Raw genomic sequence first — 24,876 nt, forward strand, 5'->3', positions numbered from 1 at the left:
ACCCTTTTTAGAAGAACAAGTAAGTCAAGACGAAAACACCACCAACTAAAGCAACAACAACTTCAAGTGGAACACCTTGTTGACCACCTGCAGTGACTGAAGTAGAAGTTACAGCATCTTTAGCTTTTTCAACTATAGTTTCAGCTCCAGTTGTACCTGTGGCATTACCTCTTTTTCTAAGACCAGTAACTTGAGGTCCGTCTGCACTTTTAGCTTCGGCTAATTCAGCACGAAGTTTTTCGATTTCTTTTAATGCCACAGCTAATTTATCTGAATCACTTGTTGTAGTATTTAATGATTGTTCTAAAGCTACATTTGTTGCTTGAGCTTGGGATGGTTTCAAATCTGCAAGTGGTGGACTTAATGGTCCGTTACTAGTAGAAAATTCTTTGGTGGTCGTGGCTGTCGTAGGTGAAGATACTTGTACAGGTACTGGAATTGGTTTATCTTGTGCAGGTGGAAGATGTTGTAGTTGTACAGGTGATGATTGAGCATGAGAGAAGATTGCCTATAATATCGCATCAAAGGCAATTGTGAGCGAAATTCCTCATTTACGAATTCTGAAATAGCAGGAATGACGGGTTGTCCAATGGTGGACAAGAGATCATGAAAGGTACCAACTGGGAAAGGAGGAGGAATGTAAGGTGGTTTAGGTGTTTCCCAGTATGAAAAACCAGCATTACGGAATAACTCGGGATCGTACTCCTTTTCAGGTTTGGTAGTCCACCGAGTGTATCCGTCATGAGGTGAGTTCACCTGAGGTAACGATGAGGTTATTGTAGAAATGAACAAGACCGCACGTCCGATAGATAAGCAGGAAGAGAAGAGTGACGGAACACGACAGAAGAAAGGACAAGAATGCGTATACAACCCAATTATTTGTTTGAGGTATGCATCATTGCAAAAGTTGAATGGTTTTTTTTTTTTTGATTGTTCGACATTTAGTTTGATATCGTTCAGTCACGTTGCACAAATTTGGTCGGATTAAGTTTTCGAAAAAAGAAAATCGGGTTTGAAAACAAATTGCACATCGAGAATAATTGAATAAAATTGAATGTATTCGGGCAAGAAGAGAAAAGGTAAACAAGAGGTCAAGTCCGCTTCACATTCTTCAACTGGTAGGTAGAAGTGTGGAAAGCAGACAAGTAGGTAAAAGGGGGTTTTGCATAATGAAGGTAATTTGTGATGATCGGCAGAAAACGATAGCATTTACTCACAGATTCTTCTAATCTACTTGCTTCACCTGCATGATCATCTTCTTCAGGGATACCATTTTGATTATTTGATCCATCTTCAGCTGCAAGGTAAACAACTTTAATTTTTTGTTCTTGAATAGCTGATTTGTTGGTTTTTTCCACTTGAGACCACTACAAATATTTAACAAGAGAATATTAGTCGTCGAACCAAAGGAACCAATGACGTAAAATCTGAGCGAGAATGGATATGGATAACACGGTAAGTGTAAAGATTACTTACCATTTCACCAAGGGTATGCATCTCTTCGTCAGGAGTGATATAAGCGGATTGTACCAAAAACTTATCTTTACATTTTGCGTGTGGAGGAGGTTCTTGTTGAAGTGGTTGAAGGAGGACTGCATTTATCACACAAACAAGATTGTAGTCAGCGATACCGTCGCATCCATTGATAATTGTGAATGAAGCTAAGATATAGAATCTCACCTTGAACTTCTACACTTTCACCAGATTCTACTCTACCTGAATTTGGTCTTACGCAATATTGTTTAGGAGCAGTAGTTTTCACTTTGAATGCTACTGGATGAGGATTAGGATTATGAATGAATAATGATCGTTTGACAAGGGAAGTCAGAGGACCTAAATACCAAAAGCAAAACATAAATTAGTAAGGGTTTTTGAGATGGATTGTCAACGTTACTATAAGGAGGAATATCCGCAGCTCGAACAGAGATGCTGCTCAAGTGTTCATGGACGCTCGAGTTGTGCATCTCATGATGAACTCTCCTGGAAGATTAGGTATGCAAAAATCAAAAAGCAAAACTCACGAGGGAATCCCAATTGATTAGCTGGACTTAATTCGACAGACATTGTGATTTGATTGTTCTAGTGATTGTATCTCTTCTATGTTATGATTTTAGTTTAATTTGAACAGTAAAGAATGTTGATCTGTTACTAAACAGGACAAGATATATAACTTTCTCTAAGTATCAAACTTGTCTTCAAACTTTTCTATTCTATCGAAAGTTGAATGGTTGATAAACTTTTGATGGTGAAAAAGGGGAATGACGAAACACGCTTGAATGACACAATCTCTTTCTATGTTATTGTCCTGAGAAGTCGAGCTATTGTTTCTTGAAGCAAGCTGTTGACCCTTTGTTACTGTTGTGGGTTCTGTATTTGAAGGGAGTTTTTTGTATATGATAACGATCAATCCTTTGTTCTCCGTTGCTCTCGATATGGTTGTATCTATCAACAGTGATTGCGGGAAAGGGGGTTAACAATGATGGGATTATTCAACATAACCTTAGCATGTAACTGAATAACGACGTTGTTGTATGTAACTGTAACTGATGACGCTACAACCGCGTGGCATGCAAACACCTGATCATGAATTGCCACATCCGTAAATTTCCGAATGAGTGAATTCTGATAGATAACGATAATGCCGGTAGTCTGCCCTGCCTTTGCAGTTCATCTGATTGTGGCTATCAATTTATCTTTAATATCATTTATTGAACAATGCAGGTTCACGATAACATAACTTGTTGAATAGACGCTATGTATGGTCCATACTATCTTCTACAGACCTCTGGATTATGTGAAACCGTAACAACTAATCTCTTCAGAGCTCATTGTTCATTGGTTTCAACCCGCTTCCAAACCCAACTCGTATCAACACCCGTCACACTAGCAAAAGACTTACCACCAATCAAACCATCTTTATTCAATTTAGGATCATTATTTTCTTTTTCGTCATCATGTTTCCAACCATTATCGTTCCAGGTGATTCTATCTAATCTATATCGTTCGTTAAGTGTATTATGTGATAACTGATTCAATTTTTCCTTCGTTTTATCATCTAACACATTTTCTAAAACTTGTTTGATATTTTCTGATCTATTTGGATCCAACACTAATTTCCAATTTCCATAATCGTCATATGATTCAATTATTGATGTTTCAGGATGATTAAAATCGAAAGCAGTTGATAATAAACTTGCTTTACAATATCTAAATTCTTTATTTTTGGATTTAATTGATCTAGTTGATATACTGAATGGTATAGATTTTGTGCCTTCGTAACGAGTTTTTCCTGTATCATCTGTATATCTGCCATTACGAACAGAATCGGGGACCCAATCTATATAGCTATTTTGATTGAGGTGTTTTCTGTTCATTGGAAGTATATGATTTGTTACATCGTTCGTCCGACCAGTTGTTTTTTCGGTATTTACATCAATTCTGATTCGCCACATCGAGTCATACAATGAATTATCATACATTTCCACCGTATTGACATTACTATTTGCAATTGCTGAAGTAGATTCATCATCGGAATTGGAAGTCGGTTCGGTTTGCCTAGCAGTGGTACCAGTCAATTCGAAGGCTGAATCGTGACCTACAAGATCATTTGAATTGTTTATTTTTGATATTTCGAATGGGTGAACACCATATCGTGCATCAATGGCATTGTAGTTGATATGGATATGGCTTGACATTGGTACACTGATTTCGTCAGGCAAATCAGAAGTACATACTGAAGGTGGCCCTTGAGAGGATTTTGAGAAGCACCTTTTGATATACGAGGAGAGATTGGAAAACCGGGCTCTGGACATGCTGTAAATCAAGATTAGCGAATTCTCAGGTCTTGCTTAGAACTCTTTAGTAATTGTTTTATAGTCAGTATAGCTCAAATGATGTACGGTTGTTTTAAAAGAATCATTCGAGTTGAAATGGTGGCAAGTTGAAATGGCGGCAACAAGAAACAACGATAAATGATGTGGATATAGGATCACGCCAGGATGAAAGGATGGTTGATCTTGACGTTTGATCAAGTTGAAAGGTGGATTAGATAAACTTGAGAGAATGGAACGATTTGAATTTGACCGTCATACAGGGATAAAATTCGTCATATACTAATGTTCATGCCCATTGGGAGCCCAGAATCCCATTCCTATGATATCAGGATCATCCATCTGGGAAAGTTAGTATCTTGGTTCAGTGTCACATCAAAGGAAATACCGGGTATTGTCATATTTCAAGCTCGTCGTTTAAGTGTTGTGTGGCATATTATGAATAACCTGCATGAATATCTATGGTTCATCCTTGACGCTATTTTGAAAGGTCAGCTGGAATACTTTAAAACAACAATCTTCAGCTCCGACTATCATAGACTCACTTGTTTATGTTTTGGGTTTTTGGAGCAAATAACGTATATTCGTCCCTTTCTACATATAGTAAATATCAATGTATTAGTATATCATCCCCGCAGTATACAGATATGAATCAACGAGAGCCCCATTGAAAGTTTATCGGCCACTATCTCCAACCGCACAATCCAATACATGATACCCTAAACTCACCTTCTTACAACAGAACAGCCATCACAAAACCTTTTCACACTACTTCTAACTTTCATACCTCTAACTTGCATTAGTAGTGGGTGTGCTCTGGCTGAATTTGATTTTAAAGATGATGGGAATGCTCTAGGTATTTGAGATGATAATAATGTTGGTCTAATTGCTGATGAAGTGAAAGTTGAAGATGTAGAAGGATGAGAAGGACATGATGAACATTGTCTTATTGGTTGTCTTGATGGACCTGCCAAAGAAGATGTAAATGGTGTGAAAGGTAATCGTCGTAGTACTGTTTGAAACAACATCTTGCCCACTTCTTTATGTATGTCGAACGTTCATCTAATAGCTTAAAGGTTGCTAAAATAACAAAATGTCATGTAAGATGAACATGGATTCGTCAAAATCTCGAACTCAAACTCGAGACGATACATAGTTACCGTAAAGGTACTAAATGCCACAAAGCGGGTTCTTTTCGGAATTACGCAGAAAATCGCTGTGTGCTCATTATGTATGTATCATAAACCCTTTTAAAACCCTGAGATATCAAAGGTAAATTGAGGAAGGGGAAAGGGAGAACCGTGCATACTCGTACACACAATCCAGCAGTCACATTCACTCAACTGGCTGTTGTTCGTCTGTCTTTTCCCCTCCACTCTTTGTCCTCTCCTCGCCTCCACCAAATCAGTCCACCATTCTGCTTTCTCTTTTTTCTCCTTCATCTCTAGATAACACAGGAACACAGCAGAAACACATACATTCTGTACCACTATCTCACCACCAATCGTCTTAGCATCACAGGTATCGTTCCAGCATTCTAACGAGCACCTGGTTCTTCGCAAAGAAGCTGTCTATTGCGGTACGATATCAAAGTTGTAGTAACTCGTGATTTATCAATTCACCAAAAAAGCAAACTCCCTCCACCTCCACTTATAAGGACCATCAATAAACAAAATAATCAAATCTCTTCTAATACAGCTCTTGGATCAAGCAAAATAGACGACTTCTAATTAGTGAAACAGATATAAGGTAGTACCTTCAAAATGCCTGCAAGGCGTCAAAGTGGGGCATCTCCAATAGACCCCACAACAGGTCTACCGGTTGAAGGATTAACCCCTTCCAGCTCAGGCAGAAGCAGAGGTAAAGAAGGTAAAGAAAAAGAAACTTTCGCATGTACTTATGCAGGATGTGGACAGGTATGTCTTAGTGCTATCAGCTAGTCTTCGCTTCGCGTACTACATCAAGCTGATCTATCGGTATTACTGAACAGGTATATAGTCGTATGGAGTATCTCAAGCGGCACCAAAGAAAACGTGTGTATCATTCATTCCCGCTGCCCGAATAAAGAGTCATTAACTGATGTCAAAACATATTTATATCATTGCAGACCAAGATGATAGACCGTTCCAATGCAAAGACTGTACAAAAGCTTTTGCTAGAAGGTTAGCTACTTTTGATCAACAGATGTACACAATAACCCGCTTACTAATCCAATCGTTCCTTTTTACAGTGATGTATTACTCCGCCACAGACGTCGATGTCATCCCACACCACCTCCCACCGACCGAAACTCTCATTCACCTCCTGCAGCTCATCGAAGTTATCCCGGTGTACCTATATCTTCTTCTCGTACCGATGCAAGAGAAGCATCTCCTACATCTAAAAATCGTAAACATGCAAGAAGATCTAGCCCCGGAGAAGAAAGAGATGCCACTCGACCCAGACTCGATCCAACATTAGATCCAAGTCTTGAAGATGATTTAGCTGGCAGTGGTGGTGATAACGACGAAAGATATCCAGAAGGTAGTCGCTTCAATCGTCAAAATGGTATGGGCAATGGAGGAGTTTATTCTTCAAGTAACCCGTTTTACGGTACCGCCGGTGTCACAGAGAGCTCAGCGTATACACCCCATTTGTTGCCCATGTTTCAACAAGGTCAACCGTTCCACAGCCTAAATGATGCCAATCACTTAGAAGACGCTTCAGTCCTCTTGTCGATGGCTTATCCAGGTGGTGTACCCGAAGGCGAAAACCCGGATCTGCAAAAAGAATTACCTGATTGGGCTAATAACCCGACAATCAATATGATGATGGAGGCAGCTGTAGCAGCTAATCGAGAGCAAGAAGCTGCAAGTCAGAATAACGGTATCTCAGTGACGGAGAGTGGTGATCAGCAAGAATCAAATGGTCAAGCAAGATCGACATCGGCAAATTCAGCACAACAGCAACCTGTTGTCGATCCCGCACTTGCTAGCGCGACGACTGATGCTGGACCTAATGGGGAAAATTTTCTAAACACGATGAGCTGGATGTCCGGAATGGGCACACAGGGAGTGTTGAACCAAAATCAGAATCAGAATCACATTCAGTCACAAGGCAATCGATCTCAAACGGGATCTCAATCTCCGAATCAACAAGAGCAGAACTCGAACTCCCAAAAGAAGGCATCGACATTGATGCAGAATTCGATGCAACAATCGACCCAGAACTCAAATGATAACGATGACATGGGTACTTTACTAGGTTGGGTAAGTCAATGAATCCCTTTTCATGAAAAGACTCTCGCTAATAACGGAGATATTGTCAGATGCAACTATTCGCTTCTAACATGACTGGAACAGCTGGTCCAGCATCTCCTAAAGGCAAATCTCCTTTCCCGATTTCTTCCCTCTTTTCTCCATCTGCTTTCGGTATTGGTAATTCAAATCCAGATGATAGTGTAAATGACGAACAACAACCGCCGATGTCGCCTACCATCATGGGTATACTCGATCGAATGGCAATGCACGATATACCTCAAACGTTCTCAAATCCAAATCCAGAAAGGCCACTGCTTCGACTTGCCAACCAAGACATGATGATGAAGGCAGGTGCACCTTGGTTTGACAAAACAAGTCCATTCTAGTAAGTCATCGTTTCGAGATCACTACCGGTCACTCTGCGAATCCAGCTGATCGTCTGCAATAGTCTTCCCGCTGAACGGTTTGCGGGTGTATATCAAATTCCTCATTGGTCATTACCCCCTTTGCGTACGTTATCGGTCATGGCATGTCGTACATATCACACTATCTTAAACCACTTCTCATTCGTCCACATGCCAACATTCAAGCTCAACGATACTGCTGCTTGTTTAGCATTTGCAATCTGTACTGTTGGGGGAATCCGAACAGGAGCTACTACAGCTTCAGATAATGCCGTTTTGGCAGCTTTAGGATTGAGTGGAGTTTCCCAACCGAAACCGTTAGATGGTCCAGTTGTACCTGATCAAAGTTGGGAGAGTATATATGAACAAAATTGGAATAAAGCCAACGATGATAAGAAATATGATTCGGAAAATGTCAACAATTGGAGAAATGGACCTGTGGTCAGAAGTGAAAAGACAAATATGCTTGTCAAAGTGAGTCGCTCCAAAGCATCTCATATCAAGCTTGGAAACTGACTTTGCATATGATACAGTCTTTCTCTCTCGCACAAGGCGTTCTTATGACTGAATATAACGTCGCCTTGCTCCAAGCGTTGATTTTATATCATACACCTAATTTCCTTAGTGAAAGCGAATCAGAGCGGATCACTGCAAACATGTTTATGGGTACCATCGTAAACGTGAGTATAACATGACTTTGATATACTAGTCATCCCTGGTGTCTAATCAAATTTCCATCGCAGATTACAAGACAAATTGGATTCTACACCCCAGAGGCCGATCATTACACCACACAAATCCCTATCCCAACTGAGCCATATGTTCCGAATGAGCTCGATCGATGCTGGAAGGATTGGATTCAGCTTGAAACTCGTCGTCGAACTGCCTATCTAGTATATCAACTTGATACTGTATCAGCATTGGAGTCAAACATTCCTTGTATTCTTTCTTCATGCGAAGTATCATATCTACCATTACCTGCTCCTGACACAGTGTGGAAAGCTCCCACAGCTATCGAATGGTTAAAAGCTGTCAAAAAGTATAAACCAATGTCTCTCGATGAAGCTATGAGACGAATATTCTTCCTACCTACGTTTGGAGCATTCGATAATTTACATGAAAATGCCGATACCAAATACTACAACCTACTTAACACCCATGACTTTGGACCATTTGCAAGATTAGCGATGGTACTTACATTGTTAAGAGGTGTGATAGATATAGGAGAAGGGAAACGAGATAGAGGTGATTGGAGAGATCTTACAGATTTATGGGTTGGTTGTGGATGGCTTAGACCTACAAAGAGAATGCTTGCTCAGGATGGTACGGATTTAGGAAGGATCACTAAAGACAGTTTGAGAGGTAGATTTGGTATGGGTCTTCAGAAGGTGAGTAGTCAGCATAGCTACCTGAGCGCGTGATAATAAACAAGCTAATCATGTGCTGTATTGACTGATCTTAGTGGAGAGAAGGCTGGGATTTCGACAAGTTGTGTATATCACCTTCTTCTACCAATGCTGCGAGATCCAGTGCAGCAAGTGTCAGTCCAGAAAGTGCTGCCAGTGGATCCAGCACTGAACCTGAAATACCTAAAGGGACTCTGAACTATTGTGAAGGTGAGTTTTAGCGGGGACTTTACAGCCATCATGTTGTAGTCTGATGTGCTTACCCCGTCACATCATCCTAGATGCTCTGCCGTTCTATTGGCTTGCGGTTGCCCTTCTCAACCAACTGAACAATTCACCACAGCATGAGCCCGGATACAATCATTTCTCTGGTGTCAGATACGGCGATATGCTTAAAGCTTCAAGAACATTTACTAGAACAGGTGAGGGTATACCTGGAGCAGGTAGTACTGGATCATCACCATCATACGCTAGACAACCTTCTACTGCAAGCTCAGTCAGTGCAACTGTATCTGTCGCTCGACAGCCGAAAAGTGAATCATCATCGGGAAATTCAACTGCGAATTCATTTTCTTCAATATCTCCACCAGGTCTCGATACACATGCCATTGATCAGAATCAGAATCTCAACCATAACAATGATAATGTAAATATAGTTGAAGATTCCAATAATTTCGACTTATCAGCTATGTCACCAGGAACAATTAATGGATTCTTCGAAGCTTTGGCCGGATCAGATATGATGAATATTCCAGATAACTTGCTTGATATTCCTGTACCTATATCAACTGATAATATGTCAAAGACTGTGCACAATAATCAACAACATGTCGTAGGTGGTGGTATAGCGGGTCAAGGTCAATTAGCTGAACATCTTGGGTTTATACTATAATGAATGGTATGACTGAAATTCTTTTTTAATATAACTTTTGTTGCGACTATCTTTTTATCCTTTTCTTAGCTGATTTGTAATATAGAGTTTTCCCACTTTTTTTTTGGTTTATAAAGTTGACTAATGATTATATTCAATTTCATTCCGTACATATCTACTCCCATATTCCATAAAATCGTTGTTATCTTGATTTCTTGATTTCTGAATCTGTCTTATTTTGAATATGTATGATACATATACTTTGATTTACTGCGCTATTGTATGAGCTGATAACGTACAGTACTTCATCCATTGAACAGTAGCTTGGCATCCTTTTGCACAGCACTGCAACAAAAAGAAACAGTTAATGATGCTCCACAATATTATGAATGATATATGATATAATAGGATTATTCCAGTAATTTATTTGCCACACGTACTCGTAATTAACGTTAGCGCGTCATGTTCACCACCCACCTTTACCCCTTACCCCACATGTCATCAGCAGTAACATTTTGTTCGAAAGTTGAATATCCCAAGTTGATGGACTGCGCTTCTTTTGAGCATGTTTGCATGTCTATGTTGGTTATCACTTATCATTATATATATACCTTGCAGATATATACCTTGAGATACACAATCTCAAAGAAGAAACAGCTAAGGTATACCTGATCAATCGGGACAATTATTCTCTAGGACAATACTGTATAACACGATCGCAACACACCTTTTTCCTTCCGTTTCATTTACAGTCTTCTTTCTAATCTCCTAACATCAAATACGTTTAAAAAAGTTAACAATGCCAGGAAGTAAACGTAGAGCTTTAAAAAAACTCTTATCACCAAATTCAAATCCAACTGATAAATCATTATCATCACCTGATGCTGATGAATCTCCTTCATCAAATTCATTATCACAAGTAATTTCTCCTCCACCTTTACAAGAACAAGAAAAAGGGAATTTACCTCCTCCAGTATCATTAAGTGATAAAGAAATACAAGAAGATTTAATTCTAGAAAATATGCATCAAAGAGAAAATCAAATTGGACATTCTACTTCTCCTTTAGGTATTCAGGATCAATCTTCTTCTACTATTGCACAAACTGCTCAACCTATTCAACCTAGTCAATTATTATCTTCTTCCTCTTCTCCGGCACCACCACCACCACAGCCCCAACAAACTCAACCGCAAACTTCAGGAGGAGGAGGTATGTACGGAAATGCATTTGGATTGGGTGGAGGTAATGGAGGTGGAAAGAAAAAGAAATCAAGTAGACAAAAGTTTGAAGAGAGACAGGTAAGTCTAAGCTCAACTAACTGCATACTCTGCTCGTTCTTGGCTATACGTTTAATTTATACCATAGTATTGGTTTACCTGTATCATAGTGAGATCTCTCTGACTAATTATGCTCTGAAACTTTGTTTGAAATTAGGCTAGAAAAACAGAAGCTTTACTTAATACAGCACCACCAGACGATCCAAATTGGAATGCTCAACTTGAAAAAGAAAGACAAGAAGAAATTAGAATTATAGGTGATGCTTGTACCGTCTTAGGAAGAGATTTATATGAGGTAAGCCTGGGTAGTGGTGCATTGTATAACATCCGTTCGTTTTGCCGATGATTCGATAATAACATTGTCGATAATTTAGATCTCTCCAGACGGACATTGTATGTATTCTGCTATAGCAGATCAATTGGCTGAAATAGGTATAATACCTGCTAAAGATGTGAGTTTTTTTGCTGTTGATTTTTTTTCCTGTTTTTCCCCATCTCCGCCTCTGCAGTCACCATTCTACTAAACTTCTATCATTGGAGATCATATGAACATTGTCATTGAGTTACATGCTAATCACAAAATATTCCCTTTTAGGCCGAAAATTACACTGTAACTAGACATGCAGCCGCGAAATTCATGTTATCACATCCAGACGATTTTATACCTTTTTTACCATCTATAACAGGTGAAGATTCTGCAGGTGCAACAGATGATGGTATAATATCTGAAGAAGGGTTCAAGAAATATTGTCAATTAGTTGCTGAAACTGGTGAATGGGGAGGAGAACCTGAAGTAAGTATCTACAAATATTCCAATCATCATTCTTTTCTTTCCCAGAACCCAGAAAACCCAGAAACTGACATTGTTGATACATTATATTCTCTTCTTCAATATTAGATTCAAGCTCTTTCAAGACAATTCAACGTTCCAATTCACGTATTTCAACATGGTCCACCAGTTGTAGTTTCACATGGTGGTTCATCAGATAGTTTCGGTGGTGCAATGACACCAGAACAAAGTTTACAATCAGGTGATAAAGTTGTTAGAATAAGTTATCATAAAAGAATGTATGGTCTTGGTGAAGTAAGTAGACGTATAATACTAATCATTAAACCGAGTCTGTAATAGTTACGCTAATGATAATGTTCCTCTGTAGCATTATAATAGTTTAAGAAAGGTATAGATAGAGAGGGTAAGAAAAGTAGATTGTTCCGCACCGTACCGCACATCCAGCATTCATCAATATATACGAACTACATGCAATGTATATACATTAACGTTCACAGACATCTTTGTAATATTCGCCTCTATCGAATATCTGTTTTGCCCACTGTATTCTGTCAGCAGTCATCACAATCGTGTCAGACATTCTCTGTCTATCACCAAAGAACCCAGTCGGAAATCTTTCTATGGTGTGAGAAATCCGATGGTAAACTACATTATCTTCAGGTAATGTAAGTTATGAAGCTGTCAAACTGTAAAGATTCTACATTATGAGACTATATTAATTATAATACATAACAAATCAATTCATTTGCGTGCAACAGTGAACATGGTTGTCATAGAATACATTAGATTCGTTGGGATAAACTGGTACATACAGTATATTTTACAACATAGTTTTCATTTGTGACTAACATGGAAGTCTGCTCAGCTTTGTTCGATATCCATACCTTTGTCTTTCACTCTACTGGCTTTCCTAACACCTCTTGGAATAAAAGTTAAACTACTTTCCATTTTACCCATTTTTGATGTCAAGTCATCCATATCTATATCCGGCGTATTGGACTTTGACAATTGGTGATGATCGTGATTATGATTACCTTCTATTTGCTTCTTAGGATTGTCATTTGACTGTTCAACTACCTTTTGATTTGATCTCATTGTTGATGGATCTTTACGTGGTCTAATCAAGCTCATAGCTAATCCATCTTCCTGAACTATAGTGTTGATCTGTTCGGATCGAAATTAGCTTTATTGTACGTCTTGGAATTTCTCTAACGCTCAAAAGGCACATCAAAACTTACACCATGATTGATTATACTGAAAAAATAATTGGGAGGATATTCTATATTTGGTTATATCATCAGCTCAGCTCAGCTCAGATGTCTCTAAGATTAAACGATAAAGTATACTTACTGTGTTTATCTATCATATGTCTCCTTCTTTTCTTTGGATCCATAAACTTTTTCCCACATTGATCGGTATTAAGAAAACATTCAAACTAAATCATTGAGAATTAGTTGAAGATTATTATCATGATGAATTGGTCTGAATATCCTGCGCACAAATCCATTATGATAGGAATAAATAGTTCAAAAAGCTTACAATTTTCTCTCCGTTATCTTTCTTTTCTTTAATTATCGGATCATGTACTTCTGAATGATGCTAAGTAGGAAACTTAAGCCATCAGATAAGCTGAAATTTCTTTCGTTTCGAATCTCATCATAGGGTATTATACACTCCAAGCGTAAAAAAACGGGATAATGGAAATGTAACTTACCAAATTCAATAACCTTTCATCAGGAAAAACTTTTAAACATTCTTTCCATCTTTTACCTTTTTCTGATCTACCTCCAGTAAAACTTTCAGGTATTATTATATTGGCTGTTGTTGTAACACCTTTAGTATCACTACTAACTCTATCACGTATTGGAATATGACAAATCCATTTATGAAATATATTTTGATGTTTTTCTAATTCAATTTCATTTGAATATGAAGTTGATTTACCTGGTTGTGAACATGTTGGAGGTAAAACACATAAAAACCGTTTGTCATCATTGTTACCATCTTTACCATCATGAGTTGAATTGCCTCTATGATATTTTGGTGGAGGTGGTGAAGGAGAACGTGAATGGAAAGAAGTTGATGATTCTCCTTCCCGATCCGAATTTGAGGTTGAGCTAGATGATATTGATATTGATATTGACCTTGCTCTTTTTGAGCGTGTCATTGAAGTATCCATGGCTATATAGTTGACATGCTTGATTGAGTTGTTGATATTGCGACAGTTTTTCGAACTAGATGTATACAATCTGTACGTATGTATATATATGTATTCTCAAAGTGGACCACCTCCATCACGAAATAAGTGCCACATCTGCGGATAATTGGGTAATTCCGTTATACAGTATGAGTGGGATGATGTATATAGGTTTATGGGTTTATGCACCTTTCGTCCTTGAATTGCTGTCATCGGCTTAGGGCGTCTTGTCATTCACGTTCCATTCATTATTATCATCATTCTTATTTGATACTTGTATACCTTATTTCACTCAGATATCTTCAGTACTCGGGAGCTCACCTCGCTATCAATCAGGTAGGTTTTAATCGCATTCGTCACGGCATTGGTTAATCAAAATTGCTCTCGATCAACAATATCAGCTCTTTATCCGCCATCTCATCGCCATTTAGCTAACCTGTTCATTCATTCTTATAGTTAATCGACCTTCATTCAATTCACCTAATCAATCAAAATGTCTACTGTTGCTGAGCTCTGTCCAGTCTACGCTCCATTCTTCGGAGCTATGGGATGTACTTCCGCCATTGTATTCACCTGTATCGGTGCTGCGTGAGTTTATCGTCTATTTCGCTTTATCGAGATTTCTATCATACCTTTGTTCTTGGCGGCAACAGAATAGCAGAATTGCATAGATTCACTTAGATCGGATCAATGTTGCTAGATCTGTGTATCGGGGCGAGATGCAATGAAGAAGAACACAATATCGCCTTCATTGTTAGATATATCACCTTTTGCCGCTTATAGCTGACCTCGATATTTGATTTCAAATAGTTACGGTACCGCTAAATCAGGTGTTGGAATTTCAGCTATGGCCGTTCTCAGACCTGATCTCATGATGAAATGTGCTATTCCTGTCGTTATGGCTGGTATTATTGGTATTGTAAGTTCATTCTCAAGCTTTGACAGAGACATAATTGCATTTCTGATCATACACGTGGTCCGGACGGTTCATTTCCGGTGTCGAGAGCAAGGCTGACTTTCATGTATTTGGCGAAAACAGTATGGTTTGGTCGTTTCAGTCTTGATCTCTGGTAACCGTGAGTAACAGCTGGTCAAACTTTTGCAAAGTAAGAGTTGCCGCTGACTTGAGCAATTGACCATTAGTCGCTTCCCCAATGCCTTTGTACACCGGTTTCATTCAACTTGGTGCTGGTCTTTCAGTCGGTCTTGCTGGTTTAGCTGCTGGTTTCGCTATTGGTATTGTTGGTGATGCCGGTGTAAGAGGTACTGCTCAACAACCTAGATTGTTCGTTGGTATGGTGAGTGACGTCTCAGATCCACTTCGCAATTTGTAGATACGTCAACTCTCAACGAGGAATCTCCTATGATCATCAAGCATAGTGGAGTATCAGGTGCTGATGATGAATGCGATTGCCAACTTGAACAGATTCTTATTCTCATTTTCGCCGAAGTTTTGGGTCTTTACGGTTTGATTGTTGCTTTGATCCTTAACACCAATTCAACCGTAGATTACACCGTAAGTTGAGCTGAAACAACAGATAGCGGTCATGCTTGCTAATATCTTGGCCATCTGTAGTGTGCAATTGCTCAATAAGCCAATAAGCCCTGACACATATGGACCAATTTTACAATAACCTAGCGACCAATTCTACCATCCACACTTCCCCGCGCAAAACCCTCATGCGTCTTTGCATATCCGATGTATCCCTATTGATATATATCCTCAGTGATAGTATCAAAATACCTTGATCTCCCTTTTTGCGTTCTGTAAGAAGGGAATTATCTTCTTTTAGATAGTCTTCGTTGTGTCCCTCATAAAAGAATAGTTTGTGGATGCGATCGACCAAAAAATGCACTTTTACCATTGATCCGCAGTAGTCTGTTATCTGTCGCATGAGTGTTCCGTTTCTGTCAGCAAACACTGAGAATACTGTATCCAACACGACATGGTATATATGTGTAAATCCATGATAGATCATCATCGTTTAGCAAAAAACATCCACTATGAGTGATGATTGCATGGTGGTAGGAGACTGCCACGGCTGTAAATGACTCCGGCTAATATAATATCAAGACACCTCATGATTACATAATCACGGCTATATGTAGAGTATGTCATGTATGGTGGAATGGGATATCATCATCGTTGAACGTATTTGTTAACGTATATTATTCTACCGTAACCAAATAACATATCATCCCTGAGTATTTGACTATCACTCTATCATACATCATCCCCTTCTGAAGAATAACAACACGACATCCATAATATTCAAGGTATAGGTATACATACATACGGCATATCAAACTCAGCAATGATTGAACATCGTTGAAGGCTATCGGAACATATCTTCGACTCATACTGGATTGGACCGCACCTTTCAACTTGAAATCGTCAATCGGATTCAACAAGCAGATCTATAGCCCGTTTACGTGTATTCATCAATCTTGGTCAACGCATCCGACTTGTGCATCCGTACTCACTAACATCCCCTCAACAAGCTATCAGTACTAGTGCACCTCACTGATTGAGGATTGAGGGAAACACGGATCACATACATCAATCCATCTTCGGATATAACGATAACAGTAACCTAAAGAACGATGACATCGTTCAATCCTTTACCTGCACACGTTCAAGCTGCACAAGATCAATTCACATCAGATGGAATACCGACACCAACTTATATGGGTATGGTAAATACTGGTGCAGAATGGGATTTTGTTATTGATCGAAATGGACATAAAAGGTCAGTATATATGTCCATTTTATGTGTTGAGGCCGCACCGAGCGTTTTGTTCAGTTTTTATACACAATAACACTAGCCAAAACAATTGTAAAGTAGGATACGAACTAATATGAATCAAATATATCCATATAGTCGAACACCATCTAGATCACCACATAGATCAGCGACCGAACCAGTAAATGTGAACACAATACACAGACCATCATCATTATCGCAATCCCAAACACCTGATCAACTCAATGCACCACCACTAGGTTCATCCTTTCCCACTACATCAACACATCCTCAAGAACCTACTATTAACGAAGAAGCCGCAGCAGTAGTATCTAGAAGTATGAATGCCCACCAACACCAACACCAGCAGCAAACTAATGGAGATAGCCTAGTACCCAACGGTCATGGCGGTATCACTAGCGGTTCATCAAATGGCGCAACAGGTAGCTCGTCGAGGAGTGGAAGGAGTAAAACTAGAGTAGTAGGAGATTGGCAATTAGGTAAAACCTTAGGTGCAGGTAGTATGGGTAAAGTCAAATTAGCTATAAATGTCATAACGAAGGAAAAAGTAAGTTGATATTTGTTATGATCCAAAATAACCTGATATTGTTCAGCTAATAACCATTTCTTGGTCTACAGTGCGCTGTCAAGATCATACCTCGTTATACGGAAGCCACCCGTCGTGAAGAACCAAAAACGCCTGAAGAAGCTGAAAAACAGAGACAACGTGATGAATCAAAGGAAACACGTACAATTAGAGAAGCTCATATATCACTACTGCTACATCATCCATATATCTGTGGTATGAGGGAATTCATCTCACATCAGAATCATCATTATATGGTGTTTGAATTTATTGATGGAGGGCAAATGTTAGATTATATCATCTCTCATGGAAGATTGAGAGAAAGAGCTGCAAGGAAGTTTGCTAGACAGATTGGTTCAGCATTAGATTATTGTCATAGAAATTCAATCGTTCATCGAGATTTGAAAATAGAGAATATATTAATATCGAAAAATGGAAATATCAAAATAATAGATTTTGGTTTATCAAACTTATATTCACCTACAAGACATCTATCAACATTTTGTGGTTCATTATACTTTGCTGCACCAGAATTACTAAATGCCAAAGCATATACCGGACCTGAAGTTGATGTTTGGTCATTTGGTATAGTATTATATGTTTTAGTTTGTGGTAAAGTACCTTTCGATGATCAATCTATGCCTGCTTTACATGCTAAAATAAAGAGAGGTGCATGTGAATATCCCGCTTGGTTATCTTCAGATTGTAAACATTTATTAAGTAGAATGTTAGTCACAAACCCTCAAGAAAGGGCAACTTTAACAGAAGTTTTACAACATCCATTTTTAACAAAAGGTTATGACGGTCCAACAGAATCCTATTTAATTCATAGAGAACCTCTACGTGCAGATGAATTAGATTGGGAAATCATTAACATGATGCAAGGTTTTACTTTTGGTACAGCGGAACAAATTTACGACGATTTACAAACGGTTTTGATCTCAGATTCATATTTATCATGTGTAAATGCATATGAAACAAGAAAAGAAAAACAACGTAAAGGTGGTCCAACAATGTCAAATTCAAGTATGGATATTAGTAGTAATGTAACTGATTCACCTAAAAAGAAAAGATTTAGTGGATTCGATTTTGCCAAGAAGAAACTATTTAAAGAAGAGAAAAAAGTTGAAGAACCTATCATTAAAGAGAAAGAACCTATTGATCCAACAAGAGGATTTGATCCTTTAATTTCTATATATTTCTTGGCTAGAGAGAAATTAGAAAGAGAAAGAGTATATGGTGCAGGTCATTTCGCATCTTCAACAATGTCGATTGAAGGTAATGATACAACTCAACAAGGTTATGGTAGACAAGTTGCACAACTTCAAGCTCCACCTTCAAGTCATACTATGGGAAGTACATCATATGATACACCAAGAAATTCTGGATATTTACCTCAGCAAACTCAACATCAACCTAGACAAAGAGCTGAAGATGTACCCAATCCCGTTATGCAACATCCCCGAGCGGATCAAGAACAATCAAATATTGCTGATTTACCTCATGCACATCAAAGACAACCATCTCTAAGTCAACCTCCTTTACCATCTAAATCACTTCAACCTAGTCCTGTATTACCGACAACAGAAAGAAGTGAAGAAACTTTAACTAAGAAATTCAGTTTATTAGGACGTGGTCCAAGACCATCATCATCGCATAATCCTGCACACAATGCACCTTTACGATCAAGTTCAACCTCTCAAGGTATGTCACCTTCACCTTCAATGCCACTTTCAGCAACAGCAACAACGGGAGATCACAGAAGAGCTACGACAGTTTCAGATAAAACCAGTAAACATGAAAGACGTGTTTCAGTTGGAAGTATTTCAAACATATCAAATACAGTAGGTAGAGCTACAGGGTTAGGTAGAAGATCATCTCAACGTGAACGTAAATCAACAGCTACAGCAGGAAACGGAGATCGAGGTACACCTGAACCAACATGGTTAAATACACCAAAAGAAGCTGATGAATATCATCCTGCACAATCATCAATTCGTGCTCAAATTGAAGATGTCAACGCAGAACCTGATCAAGAATTACAATCTGAAATTTCTGCTGGAGTAACGGGTAACAATACTATTGAATCTACTATTGGAGCAGGTGTAGGTAGTAGTAATGATATTAAATCAGTTTATTTAAAAGGTTTATTCTCAGTTTCAACAACATCGACAAAATCTGCAACGCAACTAATTAAAGATGTTACAAATGTTTTGAATCGATTAGGTATAAAACATAGACCAATAAAAGGTGGTTTCGAATGTGTACATATACCTTCAATTGATTTAAATTCTGTTTTAGTTCATGGTGATGAAGCAAATACAAGTTTACATTCTATCAATACTAGTCAAACAAATACGAAAAGAAAACCTTCATTGAAAAGAAAATCAAGTAAACCAAATTTAGCAAATCAAAATAATGGTAGTACTGTAACAACAAATGGATCAACAAAATTACAACAATCTGGTTCATCAGGGACTTTTTCGAATCAAGGTAATGAACTACCACAACAACAACAACAACAACAACAGCCTCATACACCTTCCTCTACACCAGGTAGAAAGAGTTTACCACCTAATAGTGCCAACACAAATACAATGATGAATACAGAAGATGATGAATTGGATGCATGGGCAATAGCTCAATCAGGTGGCGCAGGAAGTAATTTGATTGTTAGATTTGAGATTTTCGTTGTTAAAGTGAGTCTATCCTGTGATATAATGACACTATCAGAATTGATTGAATAGAAAAATTGACTTTTAACTTGGTCGATTTAGGTATCATGGATGCCTTTACATGGTATTCAATTTAGAAGAGTTGGTGGGGATGGTTGGCAATATCAAATGTTGGCTAAAACCATCTTAAGAGAAATGAGATTGTAGACTGGAGATGTAAGATGTAATGTGAAGGAAGAATGACCAAAAAACCTGGAAAAGATGAATTGGTAACTGCAAGTGAAATTAAGAAGATTCACCAGTGTGATGTTTATGTTAAAAGATTGAATTGTTTGTTATTTTTTGTTTGATTGTGCGATCTTGATCGACTCTACTTCTGCGTGACGAAATAAAATAGATTTTTATAGCTCATCTGCTTGAACGATATGCTAGTTTCATACTATTGTTTGTGCTTAAAAGCTAGAACGCTGTGTTGTTGTTACTATAAAACAGTGTCATAATTGTTGTTATAATTACCGATTCCGTTGGTGGAGGTTGTCCAGGTGAAATTCAGGTCCGATGCTAATCTTCGGGAGGTGTATGATGACGATCGATTAAAAAGCGATCGACGGAAATTGTGTAATAATACTGAAATGTTGTAAACAAACTGGGAAATATTCAGCAGGTGAATGTTTCGAACATAATTCGATGCGAAGTATTGCTAGCTAGTCCTTTCTTAACGTTTGCTTCATTACCCAATTGCTGCTCCATTATTGTCTGTATGAAAGTAGTGCTCTGGTCATAGTAGGCTTTCTGTACATTCGAATAAAATAACACTGCGCTTTCAATCATGACCAAGCCAAAATCTACAAAAACAAGTCAAACGTCAACTTCGATATCAACCCATAAATCACCTAAGAAAGAAGTACCTTTAAGTGAATTACCTAAACCGACAATTATTTCACCTAAGAAAAGTAAGAATAAATCTACTTTGAGAGATGATGATGAAGGAGGAGCAAGAGTATTGTATTGGCATAGAACAGATTTACGTTTAACTGATTTACCTGCATTAGTTAGAGCATTAGAAGAAATTAAAGATATTAAAGGATTTTGGCCAATATGGTGTTTTGATCCTGAATATGTATATAAACATCGTGTAGGATTAAATCGTTGGAATTTTTTATTAGAATCAATGAATAATCTAAGTGAACAATATGAAAAAAGAAATGATAAACAGAAATTATGGACATTTAGAGGTAGACCTGAATTTATAATTAGGAAATTGAAATTGGATTGGGGTATAACACATTTATGTTTTGAAAAAGATAGTAATGCTTATTCAAAAGTTAGTAACTTTATCTTCACCTAACTTACTTTTTAAACGGATATTTATATTCTGATGTTTCTCAATTTTTCAAATAGGTTAGAGATGAAAAGGTATTCGCTTTAGCAGAAGAATTAGGTATAAGAGTAATTTCAACTCCAGGTAGACATCTATATGATCCTGACGATGTAATCAAATTGAATAAAGGAAAACCTACAATGACTTTACATCAATGGCAGAGCGTGAGTTTCCCAGATATATACTTTGATAATACTACTCAATTGAGCGTAAGGATTTCGCTAAACGATCCATACTCGTTACAGGTCACTAGTAAAATGGGAGATATAGAAAAACCAGCTCCCACACCTGAATCTTTGCCTGATCCAGGATCTATAAAATTAGAAGATAATCACGAAGAGGACTGGGGTAAATACGAAGGAGTTGATCTAAATGCTGATGTAAGGACGGGGAAAGACACATGTTTCGGTAAGCTAATTACTACATCCGCCTTTCACGCTATCTAGCATTACTTCTAACAAGCATAGTCTGGTAAAGAGAATTACTAATTTTTTAACTATAACCCTAGAATCTATAATTGGGCCATTATCAGATCCCTTTTCCGTGCCTACAATGGCTCAAATGGGATTTGAAGAAGCTACAACGACAATAAAAGGAGGAACTATTGAAGGACATAAGAGATTAGATTTGTTTTTAGGTGATCCAGATAAAGTAGGAACATTCTCAAAACCTCATTCTGAACCTACATCATTAGAACCCTCAACCACATTGTTATCACCATATATCAAATTCGGTTGTATAGGTATAAGAGAATTATGGTGGGGTTGTAAAGATGTAGTTGAAAAATGGAAAGAAGATACAGGTGGTAAAGGTGAAACTAAAGAACCTGAAAATATGTTTGGTCAAGTGAGTTTCTTTTTTTTTGTTTGTTTATCCTTCATTCAACATAATTAGTTAATCAAGCTGATAATTCGATTCATTTCCACAGCTTCAATTTAGAGATATGTATGCATGTGCAGAAGCTGCTATACCTCATTTTGAACGTATAAGAGGTAATTCAGTATGTAAATATATTGCATGGAATTTACAAAATCAATATGATTTAAATGGAAATGAAATTTTACCTAGACCAATTGATAAAGATGATGAAGAATCAGAAAAAAGATTAAATGCTTGGAAATTTGGTAAAACTGGTTTCCCATGGATTGATGCTTGTATGAGACAATTGAAATATGAAGGTTGGATACATCATTTAGCTAGACATAGTGTAGCTTGTTTTTTAACTAGAGGTCAATGTTATATATCTTGGGAAAGAGGTATGGAGGTTTTTGATGGTAAGTGTTTGTTCTCAGTTTGTATATCACGAAATCAAGGCTGATTGAGTATCTTTTTTCAGAATGGTTAATCGATTGGGACCCTGCATCAAATGTAAGTAGCTTCAATCGTTCACGCACGTTCGAGTTGAATGGAAAGCTTACTGTTCATTTTATTGTCAAAAAACAGCCTGGGAACTGGATGTGGTTGAGTGCTTCTGCGTTCTATTCTCAATACTGTAAGACGATCTCGTGTATAGCTTGAACGTGAAATATACTAATAATATTATTAGTCCGAGTATATGGTCTGGTATCATGGCCTCAGAAGACCGATAAAACGGGTGCATTAGTTAGGAAGTATTGTAAGTTGGAAGTTTCCAACTTCCCCTCTGAAGCTCATGATATCTCTTGTTTTCCTTAACAGGTCCCGAATTAAAAGATTTTCCAGACAAAGTGAGTATTTTAGTACATTCATTTGAGCTAATTGGAAAACTAACGATATGTCTCCTGTTAAAACAATAGTATATATATTCACCACACCTAGCGCCTTTAGCAGTTCAAGAAAAAGCAAAATGTATAATAGGAAAAGATTATCCTTCACCTATATTAGATGAACATTTAGAAAAAGATTTGTGTATTGCAAGGATTAAAGATGCATATCACTTGAATTATCATGGAAATGATCAAGATGTTTTAGATGGGACTGCTGAGAAAAAACTGAAAGAAATACATGAACAAAATGGACATACACATGAACAGAAAAAGGAAGAAGATGTTAAAAAAAGGAAAAGGGATGGAGCAGGTGCTTTAGATAAATTTGTCAAGAGAGAAAAAGTAAATTAATTCGGTTTCATGCACTATACGGTATGCGGCTATCAACTGTATCCTTACTAGATGATATAATTTCAGATAGAGTAGAATAGGTAATATATAATATGTATCAGTACAGAGTAGACCGCTATCACAAGCAGAACTAGTGATATCACTTAGAAGGTTGCTAAATTTTCCATCAAGGTTTTGCGTGGTATTATAAACGATTAGTCAAAACTAAGCTTCAGGTCGAGAAACCCGCAAGGATTCAGGAGGTAATCTTACCACGGAGAGTACCTCTTACATCGTTTATGTCATATGACTCCCTTCAAGCCTACGGTATTATCACAATTATCATGATTGACGAGACTTTCTAGGAGTATTTCTTCTTCTTGTAGTACTTTGATCTTCCTCCTTTTGTGGGGTCACTTGTTCTACGACTAACTGAGAATCTGTTTTAGGTAGGGGAATGGGTCTTTGGCCTGTTTTGGTCTTACTTAGTGGTTTAATGAACGAAAGTGATTTTGCTGAAGGTCTTCCAACACCGAGTAACCATGATATCCTATGAAGCAAAGCCTCAACTTTTAGTCATGTATACTTGATGTTGTACAGCATTTAAATGGAAGAGGTTGTGTGAAATGCAAAACCTACCTGGTAACAAATAATCCTAAGGTGATCCAGATCGTACAATGTATTACATGGGTCCACTCGGAAGGTGATTTGAGATGTGATAGGGGTAAAGGAATAAGAGTTACGAAGACACTGTTTCCAGTCTCAGTTCTAAGCTTTTAGGAGCAAGAAAACCTTAAGATTGTAAACTTACTGTAGTAGCTAGTTTATAACATCATGAAAGATGGAAATCGATAAGCACTCCAGCCAAACTTCTAAGAAAGGACAGGTGCTGTATAAGGTAAGCTTACATCGGCGATAGCTAATGGAGTGAGTAAACCCTTCATCATCTTTTCTAAAAGTACAGGTTTGTCATCTAGATGTTTTTTGAATAAATATACTAGAGAAAGTGATATCATTCCTAAGAGGGTAAAGCCTAAATAGAAGGATTGATTCATCCAAGAAAAACATTATTAGCTTACTATCTGATTCTCGTAAAAGAACTAAAAAAAAGGATTCCTACATGAACCAAGCTGTGAAATCAACATTTGACCTCTTGAAGAATCACCTATGAATAATGTATTTCTTTCTAAATTATCAGGTAATTGACTTCTACCAAAATTACCTGGATTTAAAATTGCTGAAAATCCTCCAGCAAAAGTTAAAGCTGGTTCTAATAACCAGAAAAAGTAATAATATTTAGCAGGTAGTACGGATGGCGGCATGGTTTTTGGGTTTGTGTAGCAAGTAGATTATATGAATAGCAAGCGGCTTGTACACATATGTATGGATGAGATGGGAAAAG

General features: G+C 37.8%; 10 protein-coding genes across 10 annotated transcripts; 5 read left to right on the top strand and 5 right to left on the bottom strand.

Annotated features, from left to right (window-relative positions):
- Positions 1-7: 7 nt before the first annotated feature.
- Positions 8-2,064, bottom strand: L201_000446 (uncharacterized protein; the record flags this gene model as incomplete). Its single annotated transcript, XM_066216248.1, has 6 exons — positions 8-508; positions 556-756; positions 1,218-1,367; positions 1,477-1,592; positions 1,681-1,833; positions 2,022-2,064. 6 exons carry the CDS (start codon positions 2,062-2,064, stop codon positions 8-10), a joined length of 1,164 nt encoding a protein of 387 aa, XP_066072345.1.
- A 761-nt stretch (positions 2,065-2,825) lies between these two features.
- On the bottom strand, positions 2,826-3,812 carry L201_000447 (uncharacterized protein; the record flags this gene model as incomplete). The annotated part of the gene is made up of 1 exon (XM_066216249.1): positions 2,826-3,812. One exon carries the CDS (start codon positions 3,810-3,812, stop codon positions 2,826-2,828), a length of 987 nt encoding a protein of 328 aa, XP_066072346.1.
- A 484-nt stretch (positions 3,813-4,296) lies between these two features.
- L201_000448 (50S ribosomal protein L36) lies at positions 4,297-4,858 on the bottom strand (the record flags this gene model as incomplete). Its single annotated transcript, XM_066216250.1, has 3 exons — positions 4,297-4,308; positions 4,376-4,424; positions 4,560-4,858. The coding sequence occupies 3 exons, from the start codon at positions 4,856-4,858 to the stop codon at positions 4,297-4,299; spliced, it is 360 nt and encodes a 119-aa protein (XP_066072347.1).
- A 735-nt stretch (positions 4,859-5,593) lies between these two features.
- On the top strand, positions 5,594-9,771 carry L201_000449 (uncharacterized protein; the record flags this gene model as incomplete). Its single annotated transcript, XM_066216251.1, has 10 exons — positions 5,594-5,746; positions 5,821-5,863; positions 5,938-5,992; positions 6,061-7,078; positions 7,138-7,454; positions 7,518-7,947; positions 8,007-8,153; positions 8,217-8,861; positions 8,936-9,089; positions 9,161-9,771. 10 exons carry the CDS (start codon positions 5,594-5,596, stop codon positions 9,769-9,771), a joined length of 3,573 nt encoding a protein of 1,190 aa, XP_066072348.1.
- Positions 9,772-10,549: 778 nt separating this feature from the next.
- Positions 10,550-12,210, top strand: L201_000450 (uncharacterized protein; the record flags this gene model as incomplete). The annotated part of the gene is made up of 7 exons (XM_066216252.1): positions 10,550-10,874; positions 10,950-11,047; positions 11,184-11,321; positions 11,401-11,478; positions 11,622-11,819; positions 11,925-12,110; positions 12,184-12,210. 7 exons carry the CDS (start codon positions 10,550-10,552, stop codon positions 12,208-12,210), a joined length of 1,050 nt encoding a protein of 349 aa, XP_066072349.1.
- Positions 12,211-12,677: 467 nt separating this feature from the next.
- Positions 12,678-13,995, bottom strand: L201_000451 (uncharacterized protein; the record flags this gene model as incomplete). Its single annotated transcript, XM_066216253.1, has 5 exons — positions 12,678-12,980; positions 13,055-13,095; positions 13,167-13,251; positions 13,356-13,415; positions 13,531-13,995. The coding sequence occupies 5 exons, from the start codon at positions 13,993-13,995 to the stop codon at positions 12,678-12,680; spliced, it is 954 nt and encodes a 317-aa protein (XP_066072350.1).
- Positions 13,996-14,506: 511 nt separating this feature from the next.
- Positions 14,507-15,607, top strand: L201_000452 (V-type proton ATPase proteolipid subunit; the record flags this gene model as incomplete). Its single annotated transcript, XM_066216254.1, has 6 exons — positions 14,507-14,601; positions 14,824-14,932; positions 15,053-15,089; positions 15,157-15,311; positions 15,440-15,529; positions 15,590-15,607. 6 exons carry the CDS (start codon positions 14,507-14,509, stop codon positions 15,605-15,607), a joined length of 504 nt encoding a protein of 167 aa, XP_066072351.1.
- A 1,010-nt stretch (positions 15,608-16,617) lies between these two features.
- On the top strand, positions 16,618-20,225 carry L201_000453 (uncharacterized protein; the record flags this gene model as incomplete). The annotated part of the gene is made up of 4 exons (XM_066216255.1): positions 16,618-16,763; positions 16,896-17,325; positions 17,397-20,042; positions 20,121-20,225. The coding sequence occupies 4 exons, from the start codon at positions 16,618-16,620 to the stop codon at positions 20,223-20,225; spliced, it is 3,327 nt and encodes a 1,108-aa protein (XP_066072352.1).
- A 622-nt stretch (positions 20,226-20,847) lies between these two features.
- L201_000454 (uncharacterized protein) lies at positions 20,848-23,495 on the top strand (the record flags this gene model as incomplete). Its single annotated transcript, XM_066216256.1, has 10 exons — positions 20,848-21,342; positions 21,420-21,563; positions 21,645-21,807; positions 21,908-22,245; positions 22,328-22,673; positions 22,736-22,767; positions 22,843-22,891; positions 22,946-23,014; positions 23,077-23,105; positions 23,175-23,495. 10 exons carry the CDS (start codon positions 20,848-20,850, stop codon positions 23,493-23,495), a joined length of 1,986 nt encoding a protein of 661 aa, XP_066072353.1.
- A 321-nt stretch (positions 23,496-23,816) lies between these two features.
- On the bottom strand, positions 23,817-24,796 carry L201_000455 (uncharacterized protein; the record flags this gene model as incomplete). Its single annotated transcript, XM_066216257.1, has 4 exons — positions 23,817-24,024; positions 24,114-24,247; positions 24,383-24,507; positions 24,595-24,796. The coding sequence occupies 4 exons, from the start codon at positions 24,794-24,796 to the stop codon at positions 23,817-23,819; spliced, it is 669 nt and encodes a 222-aa protein (XP_066072354.1).
- Between the last annotated feature and the right edge of the window lie 80 nt (positions 24,797-24,876).

The sequence above is a fragment of the Kwoniella dendrophila genome, chromosome 1, assembly GCF_036810415.1.
Source record: "Kwoniella dendrophila CBS 6074 chromosome 1, complete sequence".
Classification (NCBI taxonomy): Eukaryota; Fungi; Basidiomycota; class Tremellomycetes; order Tremellales; family Cryptococcaceae; genus Kwoniella; species Kwoniella dendrophila.